Source organism: Hylobates moloch, unplaced genomic scaffold (genome assembly GCF_009828535.3).
Source record: "Hylobates moloch isolate HMO894 unplaced genomic scaffold, HMol_V3 SCAFFOLD_1, whole genome shotgun sequence".
Classification (NCBI taxonomy): domain Eukaryota; kingdom Metazoa; phylum Chordata; class Mammalia; order Primates; family Hylobatidae; genus Hylobates; species Hylobates moloch.
The window spans coordinates 95803932-95825987 of record NW_026652276.1 but is presented as its reverse complement, the minus strand read 5'-3'; the positions used below and the strand labels follow the sequence as shown (position 1 = coordinate 95825987).

General features: G+C 58.8%; 1 protein-coding gene across 4 annotated transcripts; it reads right to left on the bottom strand.

Moving 5' to 3' along the window:
• Positions 1-303: 303 nt before the first annotated feature.
• On the bottom strand, positions 304-21694 carry SLC29A4 (solute carrier family 29 member 4). 4 transcript variants are annotated; one of them, XM_032755816.2, is made up of 11 exons: positions 21526-21694; positions 16434-16613; positions 13555-13686; positions 13183-13296; positions 12600-12728; positions 9471-9545; positions 7286-7548; positions 5362-5506; positions 5049-5236; positions 3820-4060; positions 304-1676 (listed from the first exon to the last, which is right to left on the bottom strand). In XM_032755816.2, the coding sequence occupies exons 2-11, from the start codon at positions 16600-16602 to the stop codon at positions 1534-1536; spliced, it is 1599 nt and encodes a 532-aa protein (XP_032611707.1). In that variant the 5' UTR covers positions 16603-16613; positions 21526-21694; the 3' UTR covers positions 304-1533. The 4 variants fall into 4 exon arrangements, with proteins under 4 accessions (XP_032611707.1, XP_032611711.1, XP_032611708.1 ...); XM_032755820.2 differs by having other exon boundaries at positions 9471-9540; positions 12600-12691; XM_032755817.2 differs by having other exon boundaries at positions 16434-16608.
• Positions 21695-22056: the final 362 nt, after the last annotated feature.

Genomic DNA, 22056 nt, shown 5'->3' with positions numbered 1-22056 from the left:
TTTTGTCCAAATTGCACAAATCAGCAAAAGAGCTGAGGCTCGAGGCCAGGAGGCTCTGACTCCTAGGACGCCATGCAATCCCCGAGGGGCAGGGGCCAAGCTGCGCCCGCTTCGTTTCCCCTTCCAATGGGCTGCATGCAGCCATCCTCCCTGATCCTCACGAAGACTGGGGGGTCATCAAGGTGAGCGACAAACCCCAACTGCTCCCAGCTCTCACCCCACTACCCAGCCCTGCCCACAAACCAAGCCTACCCGGTGTGAGGACACCCTTCTGCTCCCTGATCCACCCGGCCCACCTCACAGGTGGGAAGACTGAGGACCGGCTTACGCGGGGCGGCCTGAGTTCCACCGGGATCCCGAGATGGCAGTCCCAGCCCCCGTCCACGCACAAACTCTGCTTGCAGGCGGCGGTGCAGCGGTCTGCTTTCATCTTTTAATGGCCAGTGCGGTACAGTTAGTGGACAGACGGGTGACGGGACACAGCAGGGGTGAAACAGGGCAGTCACAGCCGGGGCTGGGGGTCTGGAAGGGTGGGCGGTCCTCCCCCTGGAAACGCTGTCTCTGGAAGGACACCCCTAGAATCCCCTGACCTCAGGGTGCCACCCACACGGGCCTGTTCTGGGAGGCCCAGGCTGGAGGGACCCCCAGCCCCTCCCTACGTTCCGGGGACCCTTGGGTCTGTCGGGTCCCTTGCTGGATGAGGGTCAAGACCTATATCAAGCTGACTTCAGCCAGGGTGTGGGGGCCTGGCTTCGTAGCCCCCTAACTTACCTCCCCTCTTCTATCACGGGCCAGGAAGGCAATGGGAGGGCTCCCTAGTCAGGCACAGCCCCCTGACCTGTGGCATCACGTGGGTGTGTGGGGAGGTCCTGACGTGCCCAGCTGGCATCACCGCTGTGGTTCCCCAGAGGCAGACGCAGACCGCAGGCAGGTCCATTCGGACCCCGGGCTCCGACTCCTTCATGGCTAACGTGTTTTGTTTGGGAGAAGCAGTCTCTAAGAATGAGGACAGAAGGGGAAAGCCTGAGGGTGACAAGGTGGGGGGCTGCCCCTCTCCTCTCATGGCTCCAGGGTTCGTGAGGAGGGGTCCCTGGTGGAGGCTGGGCCAGGTGGTGCCCCGATCAGTGCCGGCGGGTGATGAAGGCCGGGGTGCAGTCACTGGGCGCGCACACTCTGGTGGGTGTCTGCTCTCCTGGGTGGGGACACAGTGCGTGTGACCCCGCAGAGTGCTGGCTAGGCTGGAGCTAGGGCCGCTGGACACAGATGGAAGGTAGAGGCAGGTATGAGACCAAACACAGAACACAGTGCTGGCCAGAGCCCCGGGTCGCAGAAACATGTTCCGGTCCTCGAAGGACTTTGCAGAACTTCAGTCCAGGGTGGGGGATGGCTGGACCCTGAGGGGGTGGCGCTGCTGGCACAGGGGGAGGCTCAGGGCCCCGCAGGCACTGAGGTGGGGACGGGGGAGGGGCCCTCAGGCCTCGGGGCCCCTGGTCAGACCCTCGGCATCCCTGGCAGGCGGTAGGCAGGGCTGGCTCAGAGGCCTGCGAGGATGGAGCCATTGGCGGTGGAGGCGTGCAGGCAGCTGCCGTGGGCGTCGCGGGTGAGGCTGTAGGTGCAGTAGGCCACGGCGGACCCCAGTGTCAGCCCTGACATGTAGGACACGGTCATGGTGTTCCCTGTGGACAACACCGGCCTGAGGGGAGCAGGGCCAGGGCAGCCACCTGGTGGCCACAGCTGCCCGGGTGTGAGGCGTGGTGACACCCGCATGAACTGTGCTGCCCCTCCAGGACCCGCTGCCCCATCGCTCCTCCTGGGAACACCCTCTCTGGATCCTGTCCTTCCTTGTTCCTTCTCCCCGAGGCCATCTGCTATGCACTCCAGGCCTTGCCTGCTTCTCTGAGTCTCCCAAACCCCCATTTTTTAAATTTAAAGGCAAGGTCTTGCTCTGTTGCCCAGACTGGAGTGCAGTGGTACAACCGTAGCTTCCTGCAGCCTTGACCTCCTAGGCTCAAGTGATCCTCCCACCTCAGCCTCCCACGTACCCGGGACCACAGGCATGCACCACCACGCCCGGCTAACGTAAAAAAATTTTCCTTAGAGACTCGGTCTCCCTATACTGCCCAGGCTGGTCCCAAGCGATACTCCTACCTTGGCCTCCCAAAACACCGGGATTACAGTCCTGAGCCAGTGCGCCTGGCCCCAACCCTCCCCATTTTAATCTCCAGTCTCAGCCAGGTACGGTGGCTCACACCTGTAATCCCAGCACTTTGGGAGGCTGAGGCAGGCCGATCACCTGAGGTTAGGAGTTCAAGACCAGCCTGGCCAACATGGTGAAATCTCACCTCTACTAAAAATACAAAAATTAGCCAGGTATGGTGGTGGACATCCATAATCTCAGCTACTCAGGAGGCTGAGGCACAAGAATTGCTTGAACGTGCGAGGCAGAGGTTGCAGTGAGCTGAGATCGTGCCACTGCACGCCAGCCTGGGGAACACAGCAAGACTCCATCTAAAAAAATAAATAAATAATCTCCAGTCTCCAACCTCCAGCTTCCTCCCAATCAGGGACAATTTGGGATGTCTGATGGGCACCTCGAATGTACCAAGTCCCAAACCCAACCCCAACCCCTCCTGGCGAGGCCCCTTCCCATCTCAGTCTGTGCCAGTGCCAGCCTTCTTGCCTTGAGCAGTGGACCCCAAACCTGGAGCCCCCTTCCATCTCTCACACCCTACCACTCAACCCATCAGCCGGTCCTGTAGGCTGCCGTCCAAACAAGACCTGGAATCCAGCACCTCCCAGTGCCACGTCAACCTCCTCCAGGTCTGAGCCCCGTTCTCAAGGGCCTGGACTGGTGAAGTGGCTCCTCACTCACCTCCATGCCCACGGCAGCTGGAAGGATGTTTTATTAACCATGAGACCCCATTCCTCTTCTGCTCCATCCCCTGGCCTCAGTGCCGCAGGACCTTTGCACATGCTGTTCCCTCTTCCTGGACGCCTTTCCCTTGCATCCTCGCATGGCTGTCTCCCTTGCTACCTCTTCCAGGTCTTTGCTCAAAAGTCACCTCCTCAGTGAGGTCTTCCCAGATTGTTCCATTTACACTGCTGGCTCCTGAGTCTGACTCGCCCATCCTATCACTCCTGTTTCTCTGCTTTATTTTTCCCCATAGGACTTACTGCCATTCAGCCAGTCACACCAATCTGGGATCTTTTTTTTTTTTTTTTTTTTTTCCAGAGAGGATCTTGCTCTGTCACCCAGGCTGGAGTGCAGTGGTGTGATCACAGCTGCAACCTCAAACTCCTGGGCTCAAGTGATCCTCCCATCTCAGCCTCCCAGCCTATGGCTGGGACCATAGGCGCACGCTACCATACCCAGCTAATTTTTTAAACATTTCTGTAGAGAGGAGAGGCTCTCACTGTGTTGCCCAGGCTGGTCTTTAACTCCTGGGCTCAAGTGATCCGCCCGCCTTGCCCTTCCAAAGTGCTGGGATTGCAGGTATGAGCCACTGTGCCCGGCTTGGGCTGCCTCCACATCTGGACGGTCTCACAGCACGGGGAGTGCCGTTTCATCGCCACCGTGTCCCCAGTGCCTTGAAAAGCACTTGGTCCACAGGAGGGGCTCACCAAGTAGTTGTGGGATGAACGAACGAACAAATGAGTGAATGAAGTGGCTGAGAACGTCCCCACACCTACAGCCTCCCAGATATTGACTGTTCTGAAACCCCAGAACCCAAATGCACCTTCTTGCGGTCTGGCCTGGGTTTCCTCGCGAGGGGGACGTTGCGCTGCTGGGAGGATGCCCCCACGCCCCGCGGGCCTCACCTGCCAGCTCCCGCTGCTTGGGGCTCACTTTGCCTGCTGCCAGGATCATGGGCACGCTGCCGAAGTAGCCGTTGCTGATGCCCATGAGCAGCGAGAAGACGCAGGGCCAGGCGGGGTGGCGGAGGGCGGGCATGCCGCTGGGGTAGACGCACAGGATGAAGAGGGGGATGAAGACCACACGCAGGCAGGAGCAGGCCAGCAGGTGGGTGCCCCTCCAGTCCACGGGCAGGGCTGCCAGGATCTGCAGAGAGCCAGGCATGTGGGTGCCCTGTCCTGGCCACAGCCCCACTCCCCTCACACCCCCGACAGCCTCCAGCCGCAGCCCCATCCCTAAACACTCCTGGGCCTGTCCAGCTCAGGCTGCACCCCTGCCCTTCTCCGGATCGCCCCTCTAAAACCCCCCAAATTCCACTTACCTTTTTTTCCCTTAGAGTCAGGGTATCGGTCTATCCCCCACGCTGGAGTGCAGTGGCACGATTGTGGCTCACTGCAGCCTCAAACTCCTGGGCTCAAGCCATCCTCCCACCTCAGCATCCCGAGTAGCTGGGACCATAGGCACGCGCCACCACGGCTGGCTAAGTGATTTTTTTTGTTTGCTTGTTTTTTGAGACAGAGTCTCATGCTGTCACCCAGGCTGGAGTGCAGTGGCACAATCTCGGCTCACTGCACCCTCCACCTCCTGGCTTCAAGCAATTCTTCTGCCTCAGCTTCCGGAGTAGCTGGGATTACAGACACGCTCCACCACGTCCATTTAATTTTTGTATTTTCAGTAGACACGGGGTTTCACCATGTTGGCAAGGCTGGTCTCAAACTCCTGGCCTCAAGTGATCTACCCATCTCTGGCCTCCCAAAGTGCTGGGATTACAGGCATAAGCCACTGCACCTGGCCATTTCTTTGAGCCATTTCTGAGTGTCCCTGCCCTCTCTGGGTCCCCTCTGGGGCATCCTCCTTTGCTCATCCCCGGGGGACCTGTGACCATGAGGCAAGAGGGTGAGGGCCACGCCTGTCCTCCGAGATGCAGCTGACACTCTGGAGCGCCCCAGTGGGATCAGGCTGGGGCCGCCCTCCAGAGGACACTGTCCGGGATGGTGCCACTGCACGGCTCTTGCCTTTTCCACCTGGGAGCCACGTGCATCCTTCACTCAGAACCCTTCCCGGATGGACCAGGGCCTCCCCGTCACCCCCACCCCATGGCGTCCCCCGACACCGGGCAGGGCAGGCAGCCCACCTTGCCCACGAAGTCTGACAGGTTGAACACAGCCATGATGAGGATGGGCAGCCACTCGCCCAGGATGCAGTGGCGGATCTCAGACTCGAGGCCGGGGAACAGGCACAGCGTGATGAAGTAGGTCACGGCGATGGAAAGCATGTCGGCCCAGATCACCCGTGCCACCACGTAGCGGTGCAGTAACAGGGCTGGGGGGTGGCGGGCGGGGGTCAGAGGCAGCGCCCTGACCCGCCTGCCTCCCGCTGCCTGCCTCCCCCACCCCCTGCCTGGGTGCCAGCACCAGGGCTGCAGAGGGACCCCCTCCCGCACTCACCTCTGAAGGTAGGCCAGCTGCGCTGGACCCTTGGCCGCGGCACGTCAAAGCGCATGTAGGCCCCACCGCTGCCGGTTACCTCGTGAGCTGGGCTGTCCTTTGGGGACCCGTTGGGGGCTGGCGCCAGGGCCGGGGCGGGGTGCTCCTGGAGGGAGGACGGAGTGGGATGGGATTTGAGTGGAGGGGAGGACAGGAGACACAGGCCAGGAATCCAGGCCCAATCAGAAGAGGAGCCGCACTGGGGCTGGTGCTGACATTCAGGTGGTGCCTACTGTGTGCAGATACCCCTCCCCCACTGTATCAAGGTCTCTCACTTCACATTTCTTTTTTGTTTGAGAGAGAGGGTCTTGCTCTGTTGCCCAGGCTGGAGTGCAGTGGTGCAGTCACAGCTCACTGCAGCCTCAACTTCCTGGGCTCAGGTAATCCTCCCACCTCAGCCTCCCAAGTAACAGGGACTACAGCCACACGCCATCACCCAGGCCAATTTTTTTGCCGTTTTCTTTTTTGTAAACACAGGGTCTTGCTGTGTTGCCCAGGCTGATCTCAAACTCTTGGGCTCAAGTGATCCTCCCACCTTGGCCTCCTATATAGCTGGGATTGCAGGTGTGAGCCACTGCGCCTGGCTGTCTCTCACACTTCTGATGCAGCAAATTCCATCTCATCACTCCCATGAACCCTCTACCAGCTTCTTACCAAACCAACCAGAGCATCTAGTCCCCCATGACCCCTTTGCTTCTCCCCTCCTCCAAACCCAAAGGAGCTCCTCCCAGACTCTGAGCCACCGCACACGCTTTTCCCTCTGCCCCAGCACCCTCCCTGTGGGTCAGGTCTTAGCCCAAAAGCCCCTTGGGGAACCTCCCTGACCATGAGAGGGACACACCCCTGCCACGGCTTGTCCCCTTCCATCCTGGGCCCCTCTCCGGGTCTGGGGGCTCCCCTGGGGATGGTGTTTCTGGCTCACTTCAGCCTCCCCAGCCAAGGGCCCAGGTGACTCACTGGATCAAGACCTGCATGACCTTTCTGGTTCCGGACCCTCAGGAACGAGGACCAATGGCTCCCTCGCCCCGCCTCTGCATAGCCTGGCACTCCTGACCTCACCCTGCAGGTGTCCCCAGGCCTGTACAGCTGCCGGCCCTAAGCCTAGGGGGCTGTGCAGCGCTGCTGCCACCAGAGGGCACCCCAGCCCCCCAAGGACGGCTGCCTGCCCAGGGATGGTGGGATAGGGCACCTCCTGGCAGGGGCTGTCTGTGCTGGGGACCCCATGGGGCAGTGCCTCTGTGCTGTGACAGGGAAGCTCAGCAGACTCAGGGGCCACAGAACCAAGCCCCTGGTCTTCCCTCTCCGCCTGTCTATCCCCACCTGGGAGACCACTTCCTTTCCCGGCTGGTGATTTCTGTGGGAAATTCTGGGGGCCCCGCCACATCCCCTCAGAGAAATCAGGGTTATCCCTGAGCCCTAATTTCCCTCCTGGTGTCCCGTCTCTAGGGAGGAAGGGTGTGAGCTTCCTAGAGAGTTTGCTGCCAGGCTGAGCCTCCAGGAGGAATCTCCAGCGTGGGTTGGCGCAGCCAGGAGGGCTGAGACCCTCAGAACGAACGCGGGCTGTCCCAGGGATGGAAACTTTAGTGTACATCATGTGGGGTGTCACTGCGGACAGGGGCCATGCACGCCCCACGCCATGGGACACAGCAGCTGGGCAGATCCCCGGACCACAGATGCAGGTGGAGTGGGGCCTTAGGCCACGAGACGTGGGGTGCCACTAAGAACCCACACGTGAGTCCACAGAATAAAGGAGGCTGGCAGGAAGGAGTCTCCACCACAGCAGGAGGCCGCAGCCTGGGATGCAGGGGAGGGACCGGGCCCCGGGTAGTTCCCAACCTTGCGGTGGGGACAGAGGAGGGAACGGAGGTGGGCGGTGCACACTTACGAAGTGGACGTCCCCGGTGACGACGTCGTGGTGCACGCGGTAACCAGAGCCTCTGCCCAGGCCTGGCCTGCCCCGGCGGCTGTCACGCGGCCGTGTGGTATAGAAGAGCACGAAGCGGCTGCGCCGCACTAACAGGTGCAGCAGGAAGCACAGCAGCTCCAGCGCTACCGACACCAGGAAGAAGATGAGCGTGCTGGCGCGCTCGTCGGGCAGCAGCAGCTTCGTGAGGATGCGGCTCAGAGAGATCATCACGCCCGCCGTGCCTGGGGGGCGTGCACAGTGGGCCGGGGCCTGATCCGCCCAGCTCCCTGCACCTCCCTGCACCGCCCCGCCCCAGCCCCACCCACGGGCCCCTCCCATCACCGCCGGCCCCGCCCACTGCCACCACCCGACTCCGGCAACCAGACCTGCTCCACCAGCCCCTTCCAGCAATTCCTACAATGAGTGGCCCAGCTGCATCCCGCACCCCCACTCAGCCACGCCCAGCTCCATCCCACCCCCCCACTCAGCTCCTCCCCCACTCAGCCCCGCCCAGCTCCATCTCACCCCCGCCCCCATCCGCCTCCCGCCCCCCCGCACTCAGCTTGGCCCCACGCAGCCCCGTCCCACCCGCTCCCCCAGCTCCCCGCCCCGCCCCCTTCCGCTCCCTCTAAGTCCTGAGTCCCGTCTCTTCCACCCCAACTCCGGGTGCCCCCAGCTCTGCCCCAGCCACAAGAGGAGCTGCCCACAGAAGCTGCCCCTCGCAGCAGCCCCACCCCGACGCCGCTCACGCACCCCTACCATGGGGCATCTACCCAGTGCCTGCTGCGTCGCTGCACCCTCCTGCTCTGAGGACGCAGTAGGGCCGCGATGATACACGGGCGCAGGGTGGGAAGAGGATGGATGCAACAAGATTGTGCGTGATTCAGGCAGGGGGCAGAAAGGAATGGAACAGAGGGCGCGCAGAGGTGGGAGGCAGTTCGAGGACCCCTGTCCCGTTGGGGACCTTTGACGTGGAGGTCTGCAGGACAGGGCCAGGAGTGCAGCCTGGGGACGGGTGTTTCTGGCCGGGGGCTGCTGTGAACTCAGTGCTCATGTTTGAGGCGCTGGAAGCCGCGATTAGGGTCACGAGGCCGGGAAGGAGGGCCTTGGGGTGGGCAGGCTGTGGGTTTTTTCTTAGTGCAGCCATGGGCCACTGCCCAGTATGAGGCACGGTGGGTCAGGGCCATGGTGGGCCACCCCGTGCGGGTGGGCAGGGCTCTGGCTCCATAAACCACGCGACATCAGTGTGCCGGCACAATTCTGCACCCACTCTCGCTCAGCCACACCACAAAATCTACCGGCCAGCAACAGGAACCAGGACCTCCTAGATGGGAGTCTGGAAGCTCCGGGGCGTCTGGTCCACCTCAGCACCAGGCAGAGGGTTGCAGAACGCCCCCAAGGGGAGAAATGAGCCAGGCCCACGTGGGTCTTGACCTGGGCTTCCACTTCCTGCCTGGGCAGCACTGACCCAGGGCCGGTCCAGGCACAGAAGGAAGATTGGCAACCCTGAGAGGAAGGGGCTTCCACGCACACAGTGCCGGTGCCCGGGGCCAGTGCTGCCCCTCTGCAGGGCCTAGAGGCCAGGGGACAGACCTAGGACTTGGAGAAGGGCCGGATGTCATGTAAGGTTCAGGCATGAGCAAGGGGGGGCCATTTGCTGAGAAAGGGCAGGTGTGAGTGGCAGGGTGGGTGGAGGAGACGTGAGTTTGAGAAGCCCGTGAGACACCCACATGGGGTGCTGACCAGGGGGTGGCTTGTGTGTCCGTGGCTGCAAGGAGAGCGTGGTGCTGTAGTCATAGCGTGATGTCCATGACATCACAGCCATGGACGGGCCCCACCCCCAACACATGTGCACACGCAGACTTACCAAACGCACACCCAGCCACATGCTCAGACACAAGCTTCCCCCATCACAAAGGATCGCACACCCCAGAAACACAGTACACATGTGTGGGCCCACATGTCCGTCCCATGTGGGAGCGTGCCCCTTTTCCACCCCCAGCCAGGCCAGGAAAGATGGTGATCACAGTCCCTAGCTCAGTCTGCCCAGGGATTGTGGGCCTCCCTCCCAGACCAGGGCGCATCATGGGGAGTCCCCAGGAAGAAGCTTCCAGAGCCCAGGGCAGCCCAGCACCTCCTTCCCGGGGGGTCTGCGGATACTCACTCTCCCCAGTCATCACCCCCTGCGTGTACCGCTTGGGCAGCATCCCCGTGTACCCATAGAAGCTGGATTGCTGCACTTAAGAGAGAGAGAGAGAGGAAAAACCCAGAGACACCATTATCACCTGTCAACTTGGGTGAAATGCACTAGCTTGAGAGAACTGTGTTGGTGGACAAGGGTGCGTAAACAGCCGTTAACACCACTAATGGCAGAGAGATTTGACACGCAGCAGTAGGAACACCAACCAGTGCACCCTTGGGGTCAGCCAGGGTCATTGACAAGCTCTGGCAGATGAAACATCTGCAGAAATGACACGTCACTTCTGGGTAAGGCAGTGAAAAGCCTGCATGGACTTTCAATCTTTCTTTTTCCCATGGGCAGGGACAGGAGAGGCCATGTGTTACGGAGTGGGGAGAGGACTGTCTGCTTGAAGCCCTGAGAGACTGGGTGGAGCATAACACCCTTCACCCTCCAGAGAGGACAGGCAGCAAAAGGGAGAAGTCAGGCTTGTTCTATGGAGCCACTGAAATTTGTGGGCTAATTTGTTATACAGCAATAACCCCTCTCATCCTAACTACTACAGCCAGAAATCCACCGGGATCTAGGGAAAATAAAAGTGCACAGGCCCCTACTTTGGAGTCTAGCAAATCCAGGCCTGGAAGTAGCCTCAGGGGCAGTCTTTGTCTAACTAAAATCTTCTGGTCAAGGCTGGGCATGGTGGCTCACGCCTGTAATCCCAGTGCTTTGGGAGGCTAAGAAGGGAGGATCGCTTGAGTCTAAGAGTTCAAGACCATCCTGGGCTATAAAGTGAGATCTTGTCTTGACGATTTTTTTTTTTTTTCTTTCAGATAGAGCCTCGCACTGTCGTCTGGGCTGGAGTGCAGTGGTGCGATCTCAGCTCACTGCAACCTCTGCCTCCCGGGTTCACGTGATTCTCCTGCCTCAGCCTCCCGAGTAACTGGGATTACAGGTGCACACACCACACCTGGCTAATTTTTCGTATTTTTAGTGGAGACGGGGTTTCACTATGTTGGCCAGACTGGTCTCGAACTCCTGACCTCGTGATCTGTCCACCTCAGCCTCCCAAAATGCTGGGATTACAAGCATGAGCCACCATGCATGGCGACAAAAATTTTTTAAAAATTAGCTGGGTGTGGTGCCTGTGCCTGTAATCCCAGCTACGTGGGGGGCCTGGGCTCTCCCTTGAGCCCAGGAGGTTGAGGCTGCAGTGAACCATGATCCCACCACTGCACTCCAGCCTGGGTGACAGAGTGAGACCCTGCCTCTAAAAAAATAAAATCTAGTCACAGCATTTTTTTGTTTTTTAACATAACAGAACAGTAGTATTGAGAGTATTAGTTCATGAAGGCTTGATATCATTTATAAATATACAATGTGTTTACAGGGCCATAATATAAAATGTATTTCTTTCTTCCTGGAAGTCATGGTCAAAAAGAGTTTGAAAGTCTACCAAGCTGGCTAGGCACAGTGGCTCACGCCTGTAATCCTAGCACTTTGGGAGGCTGAGGCAGGCAGATCACAAGGTCAGGAGTTCGAGACCAGCCTGGCCAATATGGTGAAACCCCCATCTCTACTAAAAATACACAAATTAGCCAGGTGTGGTGGCAGGCGCCTGTAGTCCCAGCTACTCGGGAGGCTGAGGCAGGAGAATCCCTTGAACCCGGGAGGCGGAGGTTGCAGTGAGCCGAGATCGCGCCACTGCACTCCAGCCTGGGCGACAGAGAAAGACTCCATCTCAAAAAAAAAAAAGAAAAAAGAAGAAAAAGTCTACAAAGCCTGGCCTGGACCCTTGCAAAATGTCACTGCCATGAAACACAGGGGTGGGTGAAGGACCATCCTGGATTAAAGGAAAGGTATGAATCTAGAGAGGATGTTGGGTCAGAAAAAAAAAAATGCTATAAAGAACATTATCGGGGCCCGGCACGGTGGCTCACGCCTGTAATCCCAGCACTTTGGGAGGCTGAGGCGGGCGGATCACCTGAGGTCAGGAGTTCGTAACCAGCCTGAGGAACATGGTGAAACCCCGTCTCTACTAAAAATACAAAAATTAGCCTGGCATGATGGCGGGCGCCTGTAATCCCAGTTACTTGGGAGGCTGAGACAGGAGAATCGCTTGAACCCGGGAGGCGGAGGTTGCAGTGAGTTGAGATGGTGCCGCTGCACTCCAGCCTGGGTAACAGAGCGAGACTGTCTCAAAAAAAAAAAAAAAAAAAAAAAGAAAAAAAGAAAAAAGGAAAGAAATGTCTTGGCTGATAGAAAATACACTCTGAAGTATTAGTAATTAGGCAAGAAAGGTGATGACATCTACAACTAACTCCCAAATGGTGCAAGGGAAAATATGTATTTTATATTCATAGATACTTAGGGAGAAATTTAAGCACAGAGAGAGAGCGGTGGAGGAGAGGGGGAGAGAGTGCTCGTATGGGACTTCACTGTATCATTCTTGCGAGCTTTCTGTAGGTTTGAAATTTTTGCAAAATAAAAAGTAGTTTTCAAAAAAAGTTTGAAAGGCCAGGCATGATGGCTCATGCCTGTAATACCAGCACTTTGGAAGACCGAGGTGGGAGGATTGCTTGGGGCTAAGAGTTCGAGACTAGCCTGGGCAACATAGAGAGACCCCCGTCTCTACAAACAAGTTTTAAAAATTAGCCAGGCTTAGTGGCATCTGCCTGTGGTCCTAGCTACTCAGGAGGCTGAGGTGGGAGGATGGCTTGAGTCCAGGAGGTTGAGGCTGCAGTGAGCTATGATCATGCCACTGCACTCTAGCCTGGGTGACAAAGTCAGATGAAAGCCATTGCCCAAGATAATCAGTGACATGGTGACAAAGGCGGAACAGTCTTTGAAGCCCTGTTTATACCAGGGAAACCAAGGACTGCCTCAGAGTCTCTGTGGCTACATGCTGTACATACACTACATACACTGCATACACAGGCTCGTGTGGGTGTGAGCCAGTGTGCAGGTGTGCACGCTGGCATGCAGGTGGACACACACCTGGCACCCAGCCAGCCTGGCTCCCGTCATGTCACATGCCACCAGCAGGAGACCAAGGCTGGGGTGGGATGGGGTCGGAAGTGGGTACTCAGGGCCTCCCCCTTGGGCCCCGGTTCCTACCTGTGCAGCCGAAGGCCACGGTGCCCACAGCAGCCAGGTTGATGGCGTAGGCCTGGTCCCGAGAGAAGAGCTGCAGCCACACGTCACAGATGCTGATAAAAAGGAGAGGGCCCAAGGCTAAGAGGTAGCCTGTTGGGGGAGAGGCCAGTGAGGGGAGTGGTGGAGCCAACTGGGTGGGGGCCCCCTCCTCCTCGCCCCTCCTGAAGAGTTGGTCTGAGGCTTTCCCTGCTCTTCCCCTTTAAGGAGGGCCAAGGATGCTTTACAAGTCTAACAGGGGCACCTGGAGGGCTTCCTGTAGGAGGCACCATTTGAGCCGGGCCTTGAAGCTGGATGTTGCCGTGCAGAGGAATGGAAAGGAAGAACACACTGGGCGTGGGGAAGAGCTTGGGCAGGGCCCAGGGACATGACGTGGGGTACAGAGGCCCCACCACGGTGTCTTACACCAGACCCCAGGGCAGCCCTAGGAAGTGTGCCCATTTTACAGGCGAGGGGAGTGAGGCTCAGGGAAACTAGGCGAGTGGGTGACTGGCCAGGCAGGTGGGAGCCATGACAGGCAGGTGTCACATGGCAGGGCCCAGCGCACCTGCGGTGATCCTGGTGTGCAGGGTCAGTCTCTCCACCAGGACGTTGTTTAGGAGCACGGCTGCCAGCGCCACCAAGATGTAGGTGAGGCTCATGTCAAACACGATGGAGGTCCCTGCAGAGGGCCAGAGACAGCAGGTGGTCAGGGAGGCCCCACCTTCTGCACTGACTCCTGCTGGGTGCGACCTCCCAGAAGGGGCTCGCTGCCCAGAGAGGGTGAGTGGCTGCCCTGAGGTCACTCAGCAGCTCACAGTGGAGCCGAGATGTGAATAAAACGGGTCCCTGGGTAGGACCCTCCCCGCCGGGGGTTTCTGGGAGGCTCCAGGCCATGATGAGATGCTGAGTGGCTGGGCGTGACCGTGGAGGGACCTACCTGGGTACTTGTGATGCAGATAGTCCACGTCCGTGATGAAGCTGTTGTACGGCAGCAGGAAGCCCACGCCAGCCAGCAGCATCGCAAAGTAGATGGCGTGATAGCGGTCATCGGGCACTGGCTCCTCCAATGCTAAAGCCAGAGACGCCAGATGAGACGGGGCGTGCTCCACGCATGGCTACGGCCACCGCACAGGGTAATGTCCACCACCCCGGCTGCCATCACCATGGCCACTGTCCATCACAGTGACCCCTGCTCCCCTCTGTTCCAGATATCTCTGTCATCTGGCCATTATCAAAAGCCACCAAATACTGTGGCTACGGCCACCACACCCACGCCATCACAGCCACTGAAGTTGCCAGCTTGATGGACAGGAAACCAGCTCACGCCTGTAATCCCAGCACTTTGGGAGGCCAATGGGCAGATCACCTGAACTCAGGAGTTCGAGACCAGCCTGGCCAACATGGTGAAACTCCATCTCTACTAAAATACAAAAAATGGCCAGGCGCGGTGGCTCACGCCTGTAATCCCAGCACTTTGGGAGGCCGAGGTGGGCGGATCACGAGGTCAGGAGATCGAGACCATCCTGGCTAACACGGTGAAACCCCATCTCTACTAAAAAAAAAAAAATTAGCCAGGCGTGGTGGCAGCCGCCTGTAGTCCCAGCTACTCGGGAGGCTGAGGCAGGAGAATGGCGTGAACCCAGGAGGCGGAGCTTGCAGTGAGCCGAGATTGCGCCACTGCACTCCAACCTGGGCAACAGAGCGAGACTCTGTCTCAAAAAAAAAAAAAAAAAAAAAATTAGCTGGGCATGGCGGTGCACGCCTATAGTCCCAGCTACTCAGGAGGCTGAGGCAGGAGAATCGTTTGACCCCAGGAGGTAGAGGCTGCAGTGGGCCAAGGTTGCACCACTGCACTCCAGCCTGGGCAAGAGCACAAGACTCTGTTTTCAAAAAAATAAAACATAAAATTATAGGATATGGAAGGAGAAGAGTGAACACCCTTTGCCTGTCCTTCTGGGGAAGGGGTCAGCATGTTTGGGGTTGTACAGGGTTTTTGTATCATGCTCGGAGGCGGTATGACCTTGTCGCTGCCTTTATCTGGAGAGAAGGCATGGTTTCGGGAGATGTCTATGGCAGCCACACTGGCAAGGTGGGGACCGTGATGGTCTGTTTATGGTCACCCTGACAGGCTGAAGTACAGTTCCCAGTTCAAACCCTAGCCCTGGTGCTGCTGTGAAGGCGTTTTGCAATTCAAGTCCCTTCTCCATTAACTTTAAGTTCATCAAAAGGGAAATCACCCTGGGGGGGTCTGACCTAATCGGGTGAGACCTTGAGGCCTTCCTGGAGTTCAGAGACTCCAAGAAGCTCCTGCCCATGGGTTCCAGACTGTCCATGATCTTCCCGACTGCCTGCCTGGCTTAACTAGCTCCCACTTTAGTCAGCCAATTTCTTTTTTCTTTTCCTTTTTTTTTTTCAGACGGAGTCTTGCTGTCGCTCAGGCTGGAGTGCAGTGGCATGATCTTGGCTCACTACAACCACTGCCTCCTGGGCTCAAGTGATTCTCCTGCCTCAGCCTCCGAAGTAGCTGGGATTACAGGTATGTGCCACCATGCCCGGATAATTTTTGTATTTTTTGTAGAGACGAGGTTTTGCCAGGTTGTTCAGGCTGGCCTCAAACTCCTGGGCTCAAGCGATCCTCTGGCCTCAGCCTCCCAAAGTGCTGGGATTATAGGCGTGAGCCACTGTGCCTGGCCTTAGCCCAGGTTTCTGAGCCTAAAGTACTAGCATAAACAACAGCTCTCCAGAAAAGAACTATAGCTTACAGGGTGCCTCCTGAGTGCCAGGGACAGGCCCAAGCGAGATTCTGTCGATTCTGGTGCAACCACATTGACACAGTATCATCCCCCTTTTCCAGAGGAAGAGACCGAGGGTCAGAGAAGAACAGTGACTTGATCAGGGGCTCCTGGTGGGTAAAGGATGGGAGGCAGGCTTGAATCTGAGCCTGTCAGACTCCAAGCCTGTGGGCTGTCCACTCTGCAAGTCTGATCTCAAAGTCAGTTGGCCCAATTCCTCAATGTAGTGAAACTGAGGCTCAGAGAGGTTTAGGCCCTTGCCTAAGGTCACACAGCTGGGCTGAAAACCCAGGTCTTTGAACCTCACATCCACTCCTGTTCAGGCACTTTCCTGGCTCCTTTGCAGTGAGGCATAGCTTGCTTTGGCCAACGAGTGTGACCAAAGTGACATGTGTCACTCCAGATAGAAGCTTTATGGGTCAGCGGCCGGGCGCGGTGGCTCAAGCTTATAATCCCAGCACTTTGGGAGACCGAGGCGGGTGGACCACGAGGTCAGGAGATCGAGACTGTCCTGGCTAACACGGTGAAACCCCGTCTCTACTAAAAGCACAAAAAATTAGCCGGGTGCGGTGGCGGGTGCCTGTAGTCCCAGCTACTCAGGAGGTTGAGGCAGGAGAATGGTGTGAACCTGGGAAGCAGAGCTTGCAGTGAGCTGAGATTGCACCACTGCACTCCAGCCTGGGCGACAGAGCGAGACTCCATCTCGCACACACAAAAAAGCAGCTTTATGGGTCAGCGTATGAGCCATGGGTCCCTTCACCCACCCAGTGAGCACAAAAGCCCATGTTAAGACAGAGCCTCCTCTGTCTGGGGCTGTGGGCAGGGCCCCCTAGCAGGCACACGCAGTATCAGGGCAGAGACACTGAGACGGTGGGCGTGTTTGTTATACAGCAGATCTAATCCACACTGACAGTCAGTGCCTCCAGTCCTCTATGACCACCCATGGCTCCCCGATACCCCAAAGCTTCACACAGCCCACCCTGCTTTGGGGCAGGACCCGCACCTTGCCCGCACCCCTACTTACTGGAGTCTGTGAAAGCTGGGATGCCCCTGGCCCTAAGGCCCTGGCCCTGAGCCGCCTCCGCCGCCTCCTCCAGCTGGTGACTGTCGAAGGTGAAGCTCATCACTGTGCCCGGGTCCGGTGTGCCTGCCACGCTGGGCTCCTCAAGGCGCTGGCTCCCAACAGAGCCCATGGCAGCCTGTGCTTTGGAGAAAACAGAGCGGGTGAGGGAAGAAGAGTGAGAAGACACCCCAAGTCTTCTCACCCTTCTGGGGTGAGGGATCCATTGCTCATGCATTGACCCATAAAGCTTCTATCTGGAGTGACACATGTCACTTTGGTCACACTCATTGGCCAAAGCAAGCTATGCCTCACTGCAAAGGAGCCAGGAAAGTGCCTGAACAGGACTGGATGTGAGGTTCAAACACCTGGTTTTCAGCCCAGCTGTGTGACCTTAGGCAAGGGCCTAAACCTCTCTGAGCCTCAGTTTCACCACATTGATGCCATGCAGCCGGGACTGTATCCCCCGGGGGGACCGTCCTTTCCATCCAGGGGACATTAATTTAAGCAGATAAGCAATGTCACATGGCGTTTTTGTTTGCTTGTTTTTTTTTAGACAGGGTCTCACTCTGTCACCCAGGTTGGAATGGTGTGAACCCGGGAGGCAGAGCTTGCAGTGAGCCAAGATTGCGCCACTGCACTCCAGCCAGGCGACAGAGCAAGACTCCATCTCAAAAAAAAAAAAAAAAAGCTTTATGGGTCAGCGCATGAGCCATGGGTCCCTTCATCCACCCAGTGAGCACAAAAGCCCGTGTTAAGACAGGCTGGAGTACGGTGGTGCAACCATCACTCATTTCAGCCTCGACCTCCTGGGCTCAAGGGATCCTCCTGATTCAGCCTCCCAAGTAGCTGGGACCACAGGTTTGAACCATCATGCCTGGCATTTAAAAAAAATTTCTTTTGTAGAGTTGGGGTCTCACTACATTGCCCAGGTTGGTCTCCAACTCCAACTCCTGCCTTGGCCTCCCAAAGTGCCAGGGGGTTACAGGCGTGAGCCACTGAGCCACTGCGCCCAGCACTCACCTGGTGTGTCTCAAGATGCTCATCCTCACTGCTATCTAGGGAGAAGGGGTCAGAGGGGAGGAGAATGGCTCAGAGACTGCTGCCCTGGGGAGCAACCAAGGTGGCCTGCACGGTGGCAGCGGGCACGGTGAGAAATAGATGGAATGGAGGAATACTTTGGTGGTGCGATGCCAGGACTTGGGGAGCAGTTGGAAATAAGAGGTGACATGAGTGAGCCTCATGCGTGCCTGCACCGCGCTGCAATGTCCTCTGGGAGGAAGCTGCCTTTATCACTCATTTTTCAGCTGAGGAAAGTGAGAATCCGCTTGGTCTCACAGGCAGAAAGTGGGGGAACCCAGACCCCAACCCAGGTCTGTGTGGCACTCTGAGCCACCATGGCCCTTGGTCCTGGGGCCAACCACCTTCATGGTGGGAAGTTCTTCCTGTGGTCTTGCCTCAGTGCTTCTTGCTTCAATTTGGATCTGCCAGCCCTGACCTTCGGAAGGAAAGGAAGGCGCTATGTCATCTGTGATGGAGACGCTTGCACTGTGTGGGCAGCCCTGTGTGTGCCTGGGGCAGGCTAGCTTTTTCCCCTAAAATGATTTTTCTTTCTTTTTTTTTTTTTTTGAGATGGAGTCTTGCTCTGCTGCCAGGCTGGAGTGTAGTGGCACAATCTTGGCTCACTGCAATCTCCGTCTCCCAGGTTCCAGCGATTCTCCTGCCTCAGCCTCCCGAGTAGCTGGGACTACAGGTGCACACCACCACACCTGGTTAATTTTTGTATTTTTAGTAGAGATGGGGTTTCACCATGTTGGCCAGGATGGTCTCAACCTCTTGACCTTGTGATCTGCCTGCCTCGGCTTCCCAAAGTGCTGGGATTACAGGCCTGAGCCACCACGTCCAGACAATGATTTCTTTTTCTAATAATGTGTATTCATTTATCCGAATGCAGAAAGGATCCGTGCTCGCCGTAGGGAGCTTGAGGCTAAGAGAGAGGACAGCACAGCACTGAGCGCTGAATGTAGTGCCTCAGTTTCCTCAGTATGTGGGAGAGCCATGGAAAAGGCTGGAAGAAGCCACCCCACGAGGTCCCACAGGCCCAGAAGAACCTTGATTTTTTTTTTTTTTTGAGACAGAGTCTCGCTTTGTTGCCAAGGCTGGAGTGCAGTGGCGTGATCACAACTCACTGCAACCTCTGCCTCTCAGGCTGAAGTGATCCTCCCATCTCAGCCTCTTAAGTAGCTGGAACAAGTGTGTGCCACCAGGCCCAGCTCATTTTTTTTCTTTTTTGTAGAGATGGGCTCTCACTGTGTTGCCCATAGCGGTCTTGAACTCCTGGGCTCAAGTGATCCTCCCACCTTGGCCTCCCAAAGTGCTGGGATTACAGGCATGAGCCACTGCGCTCAGCCCATCCAGATTTTCTCTGGGGCTGACCCATGTCACCTCTGCCTGCTCTTGTCCCATCTCCTGGGTCTCATTTCCTCCAGCTCCCCTGCCTCAGTTTACCCCCTTCCCAGCCTCTAGGCAGGTTTCAATGATCAGTTACCAAGCTCTTCCCTGTGACCCCATGTCCCCCTCTTCTAGCTCACTACAGAGTTTTAACTGGGGCCTGAAAGGGGGCCTGGGGCCTCACTGGGGCTTTGAAGCCAGGGCCTTCCCATTTCCAGGTCTTGGGGGCTGGGGAGATTCAGCCTCTGACAGCTGGGGGCCAACCCAGGTAATTGGTACCCACTACCAGGGGAGAGGTGGTCCCGGACTTCTGGGGGCTGAGAAGCCCGGCGTATCTCCCTTTCTCGGCTCAAGGCTCTCCTGACTGCCCGTCAGCCCTGGCCCTCCTGCCACATCTGGAGCTTGGGGGTTGGGGTGGGGTGGGGGTGGGGGCCGAGCAAGGCTTAGAGCAGAGCTGGGCTGGGCTGGGCTTGAACAAGGGTGGCCCTGGGCGGGCTCTGCACACCTGTCTCCCCTGTGAAGTGGACACATGAGCCTGAGCTCCAGAGTCGTTGGGAGGCGCCAGAGAGTCAGCAAAGTCTTAGAGACCCCGAGGCTCTTCTTCAGCCTGCAGGGCCAGGGAAGGGGATGGTGTCAGGGTGACAGTCTGTAACAATCAAATGCTCCTCCTGCTCAGGATGCCAGCCCAGCCCAGGAGGACATCTGAACCCAGAAAGGCCTGGTCTGTGTTCAGCAAGGGCCCCCAAGATGCTCCCCTGGACGTGCAGTGCCCCGAACACTCCTGGCCAGAAAGCCGAGGTTTCCACCTTGCCTGGAGGCCACGCCACCCAGGAAGGTGGATGTGCTCGGCACCCAGCCAGGAGGCGGCTGCTGTCCCCTCTGGCTCAGTCGGCAAAGTGGGCAGCTGCCACCCACACTGCCCAGCTTGGCCAGCCACTGTCCCCATGGTGGAGGGGGTGGGGAGCCTGCTGCAGCCGCTCGCCCCCACCTCTCCTGGGCCACAGGCCTCCAACTCTGTCCTTCCCGGTCCCCCACATCCAAGCCTACCGCTCCCCCCACCGTGGGAAGGCAGCCCAGGGCCTCCTGCCCTGTCTCCCCTTAATTAAAATTTAATGACATGCACATTGGCTTAACAACCCCCAGCGTTTACAGGGCTTGGTCCTGCTCCTCCACTCTGAGCTGCCATGACCCCTCGATGGCTGCCCCAGGGGGCCGTTGAGAAGACACAGGTCATTTCTTTGGCCTTGAGGCCACCCCTCAGGCCTCAGTTTCCCCACCTCACAACTCAGTAGAGGAAGAAGAGGGTGAGAGTGTGTCACAAACAGGGACTGGGTGGGTGGCTGGTGAGGTAGGCTCAGCTGCACACAGTAGGCATTCAACAGTTTCACAAGCTGCCACTTAACACTGCTATGGGCAAGGCAGGGCTCCCACCCCTCTCCCCCATTTATTTATTTTTTTAATTTCTATTTTTGTAGAGGTGGGGGTCTTGCTCTGTTGCTCAAGCTGGTCTTGAACTCCTGGCCTCAGGTGATCCCTCAGCCCCAGGCCTCCCAGAACCGAGATTACAGGAGTGAGCCACTGCTTCTGGCCAAGGCCCCTCACCACTTTGCAGGGAGGGCGACTGAGGCACAGAGAGGCCAAGTCAGGGGTGGGGGAGGTCGTGCAGCTCAGACTGGAGCCTGGCCCAGTGACCCCCTCCGGCTCCTCCCATTTCCACGGGGCCTGAAGTGCACAGTGGCCCAGGGCAGCTGGAAGCCCTGGGCGTCGGGACCCCAAAGCCAGTCTGGCCTCACTCTGGGGCCACGCTCCTCCAGCCAGCCAGGAAGGACCAGGGGAACCGAATTCCACTTGGAAAGCCGGCCTGGGCTCGCACTCCTGGCTCAGTCACCAGCCCTGGTTAGTTGATGCCTGGTGCACCCCTGGTCCCCGTTAACCGGGGCTAACGATGTCTCTGCTGCCCTTCCCGCAGCCCAGCGGTCTAAGCTGCTCCAACTCCTGTGGGGGTGGGTTTCAAGCCCCTCCAGCCACCCGCTTCCTGCAGCCCCCGGGGGACCGATGCATGCAGGGGCCACAGGCTGGCCCCCGGGCCCACCGCCCTCCCCGGCCCAGGTCGCCGCGCCTTTCTGCCGCCTGCCCGGCCTCATCAGCCGCAAAGTTGGCTCGCGGACCTGCGCCCCCAGGCAAAGGACAGACCCCCTGGGCCGCCCCGAGGTGATCCCGGAGCCCAGGCCCCGCCTCTCCCGGCCGCTTTTTCAGAGAACCAGGAAGAGGCCGGCGGGGGCAGCGGAGCGATGGGGTGGCGCGGGGGGGTCCGGGGAGGAACTTCGTGCGGGAGGACCCCCGCGCGATGCTCGGGGAGGCGGTGGCGCCGACCCCCTCCATGGCCGGGGCCCAGGGGTCCGGGTCCGTGCTTGTCGCCGGACGCGGGGGGCTGGGCCGCTCAGGACGCGGCCGGGGTGGCCTCGGGTTCTCGGGACGGGGGGGGCTGGGGAGAGGGGGCAGCGCCCGGGCGGGCGGAAGGGGGCGGGGGGGCCGCGCGCGCCGCAGACAAAGGCTCCGACAGGTCCCCGCCGGCGTCTCCCCGCGTCCCGCAGCCACCGCTTACCTCGGCCCGGCCCGGCCCGGCCTGGGGTCCTCGGCGCGCCCGCCACGCCGCCCCGCGCCTGACCCTGCGCGCCCGCGCCCCGCTCCCCCAGCCTCGGGCCGGGCGCGCCCGGCGTCCTCCGCCGGTCCCCAAGTCCGCCCGGCCCCGGTCCACGAGCGCGGCGACGAGCACAGCCCAGGCCACCACGCCCCCCCTCTCCCCGCCCCCCCCCCCCCCCTCCCCACCCCTCCTCTCTCCCCCTCAACCCTCTCGCTCCTCCCTCCTCCCTACCCCTCCCCTCCCCCTTCCCTCCTCCCTTCACCCTCCTCTCCTCCTTCTCCCTCCTCCCCATTCCTCCTCCTCTCTTCCCCTCCCTCCCCCTCCCCTTCTCCCTCCTCCCCACTCCTCATCCTCTCTTCCCCCTCTCCCTCCTCCTCTCTCCCCTTCTACCTCCTCTCTCCTCTCTCCCCCTCCTCCCCATTCCTCCTCTTCCGCTCCCTCTCTCCTCTTCCCACCCCTTCTCCCTCCTCTCCCCTTCCTCTCCATTCTCCC

Bases quoted from the DNA above. Each gene is read 5' to 3' on its own strand.
- SLC29A4 (XM_032755816.2), bottom strand. From the start codon at position 16,602: ATGGGCTCTGTTGGGAGCCAGCGCCTTGAGGAGCCCAGCGTGGCAGGC. The intron at 13,297-13,554 runs GTAGGTCCCTCC...GGCCCTCTGCAG, and splicing joins TCTGCATCACAAGTACCCAG to GGACCTCCATCGTGTTTGAC. The intron at 12,729-13,182 runs GTGCGCTGGGCC...CTCCCCCAACAG, and splicing joins GCACACCAGGATCACCGCAG to GCTACCTCTTAGCCTTGGGC.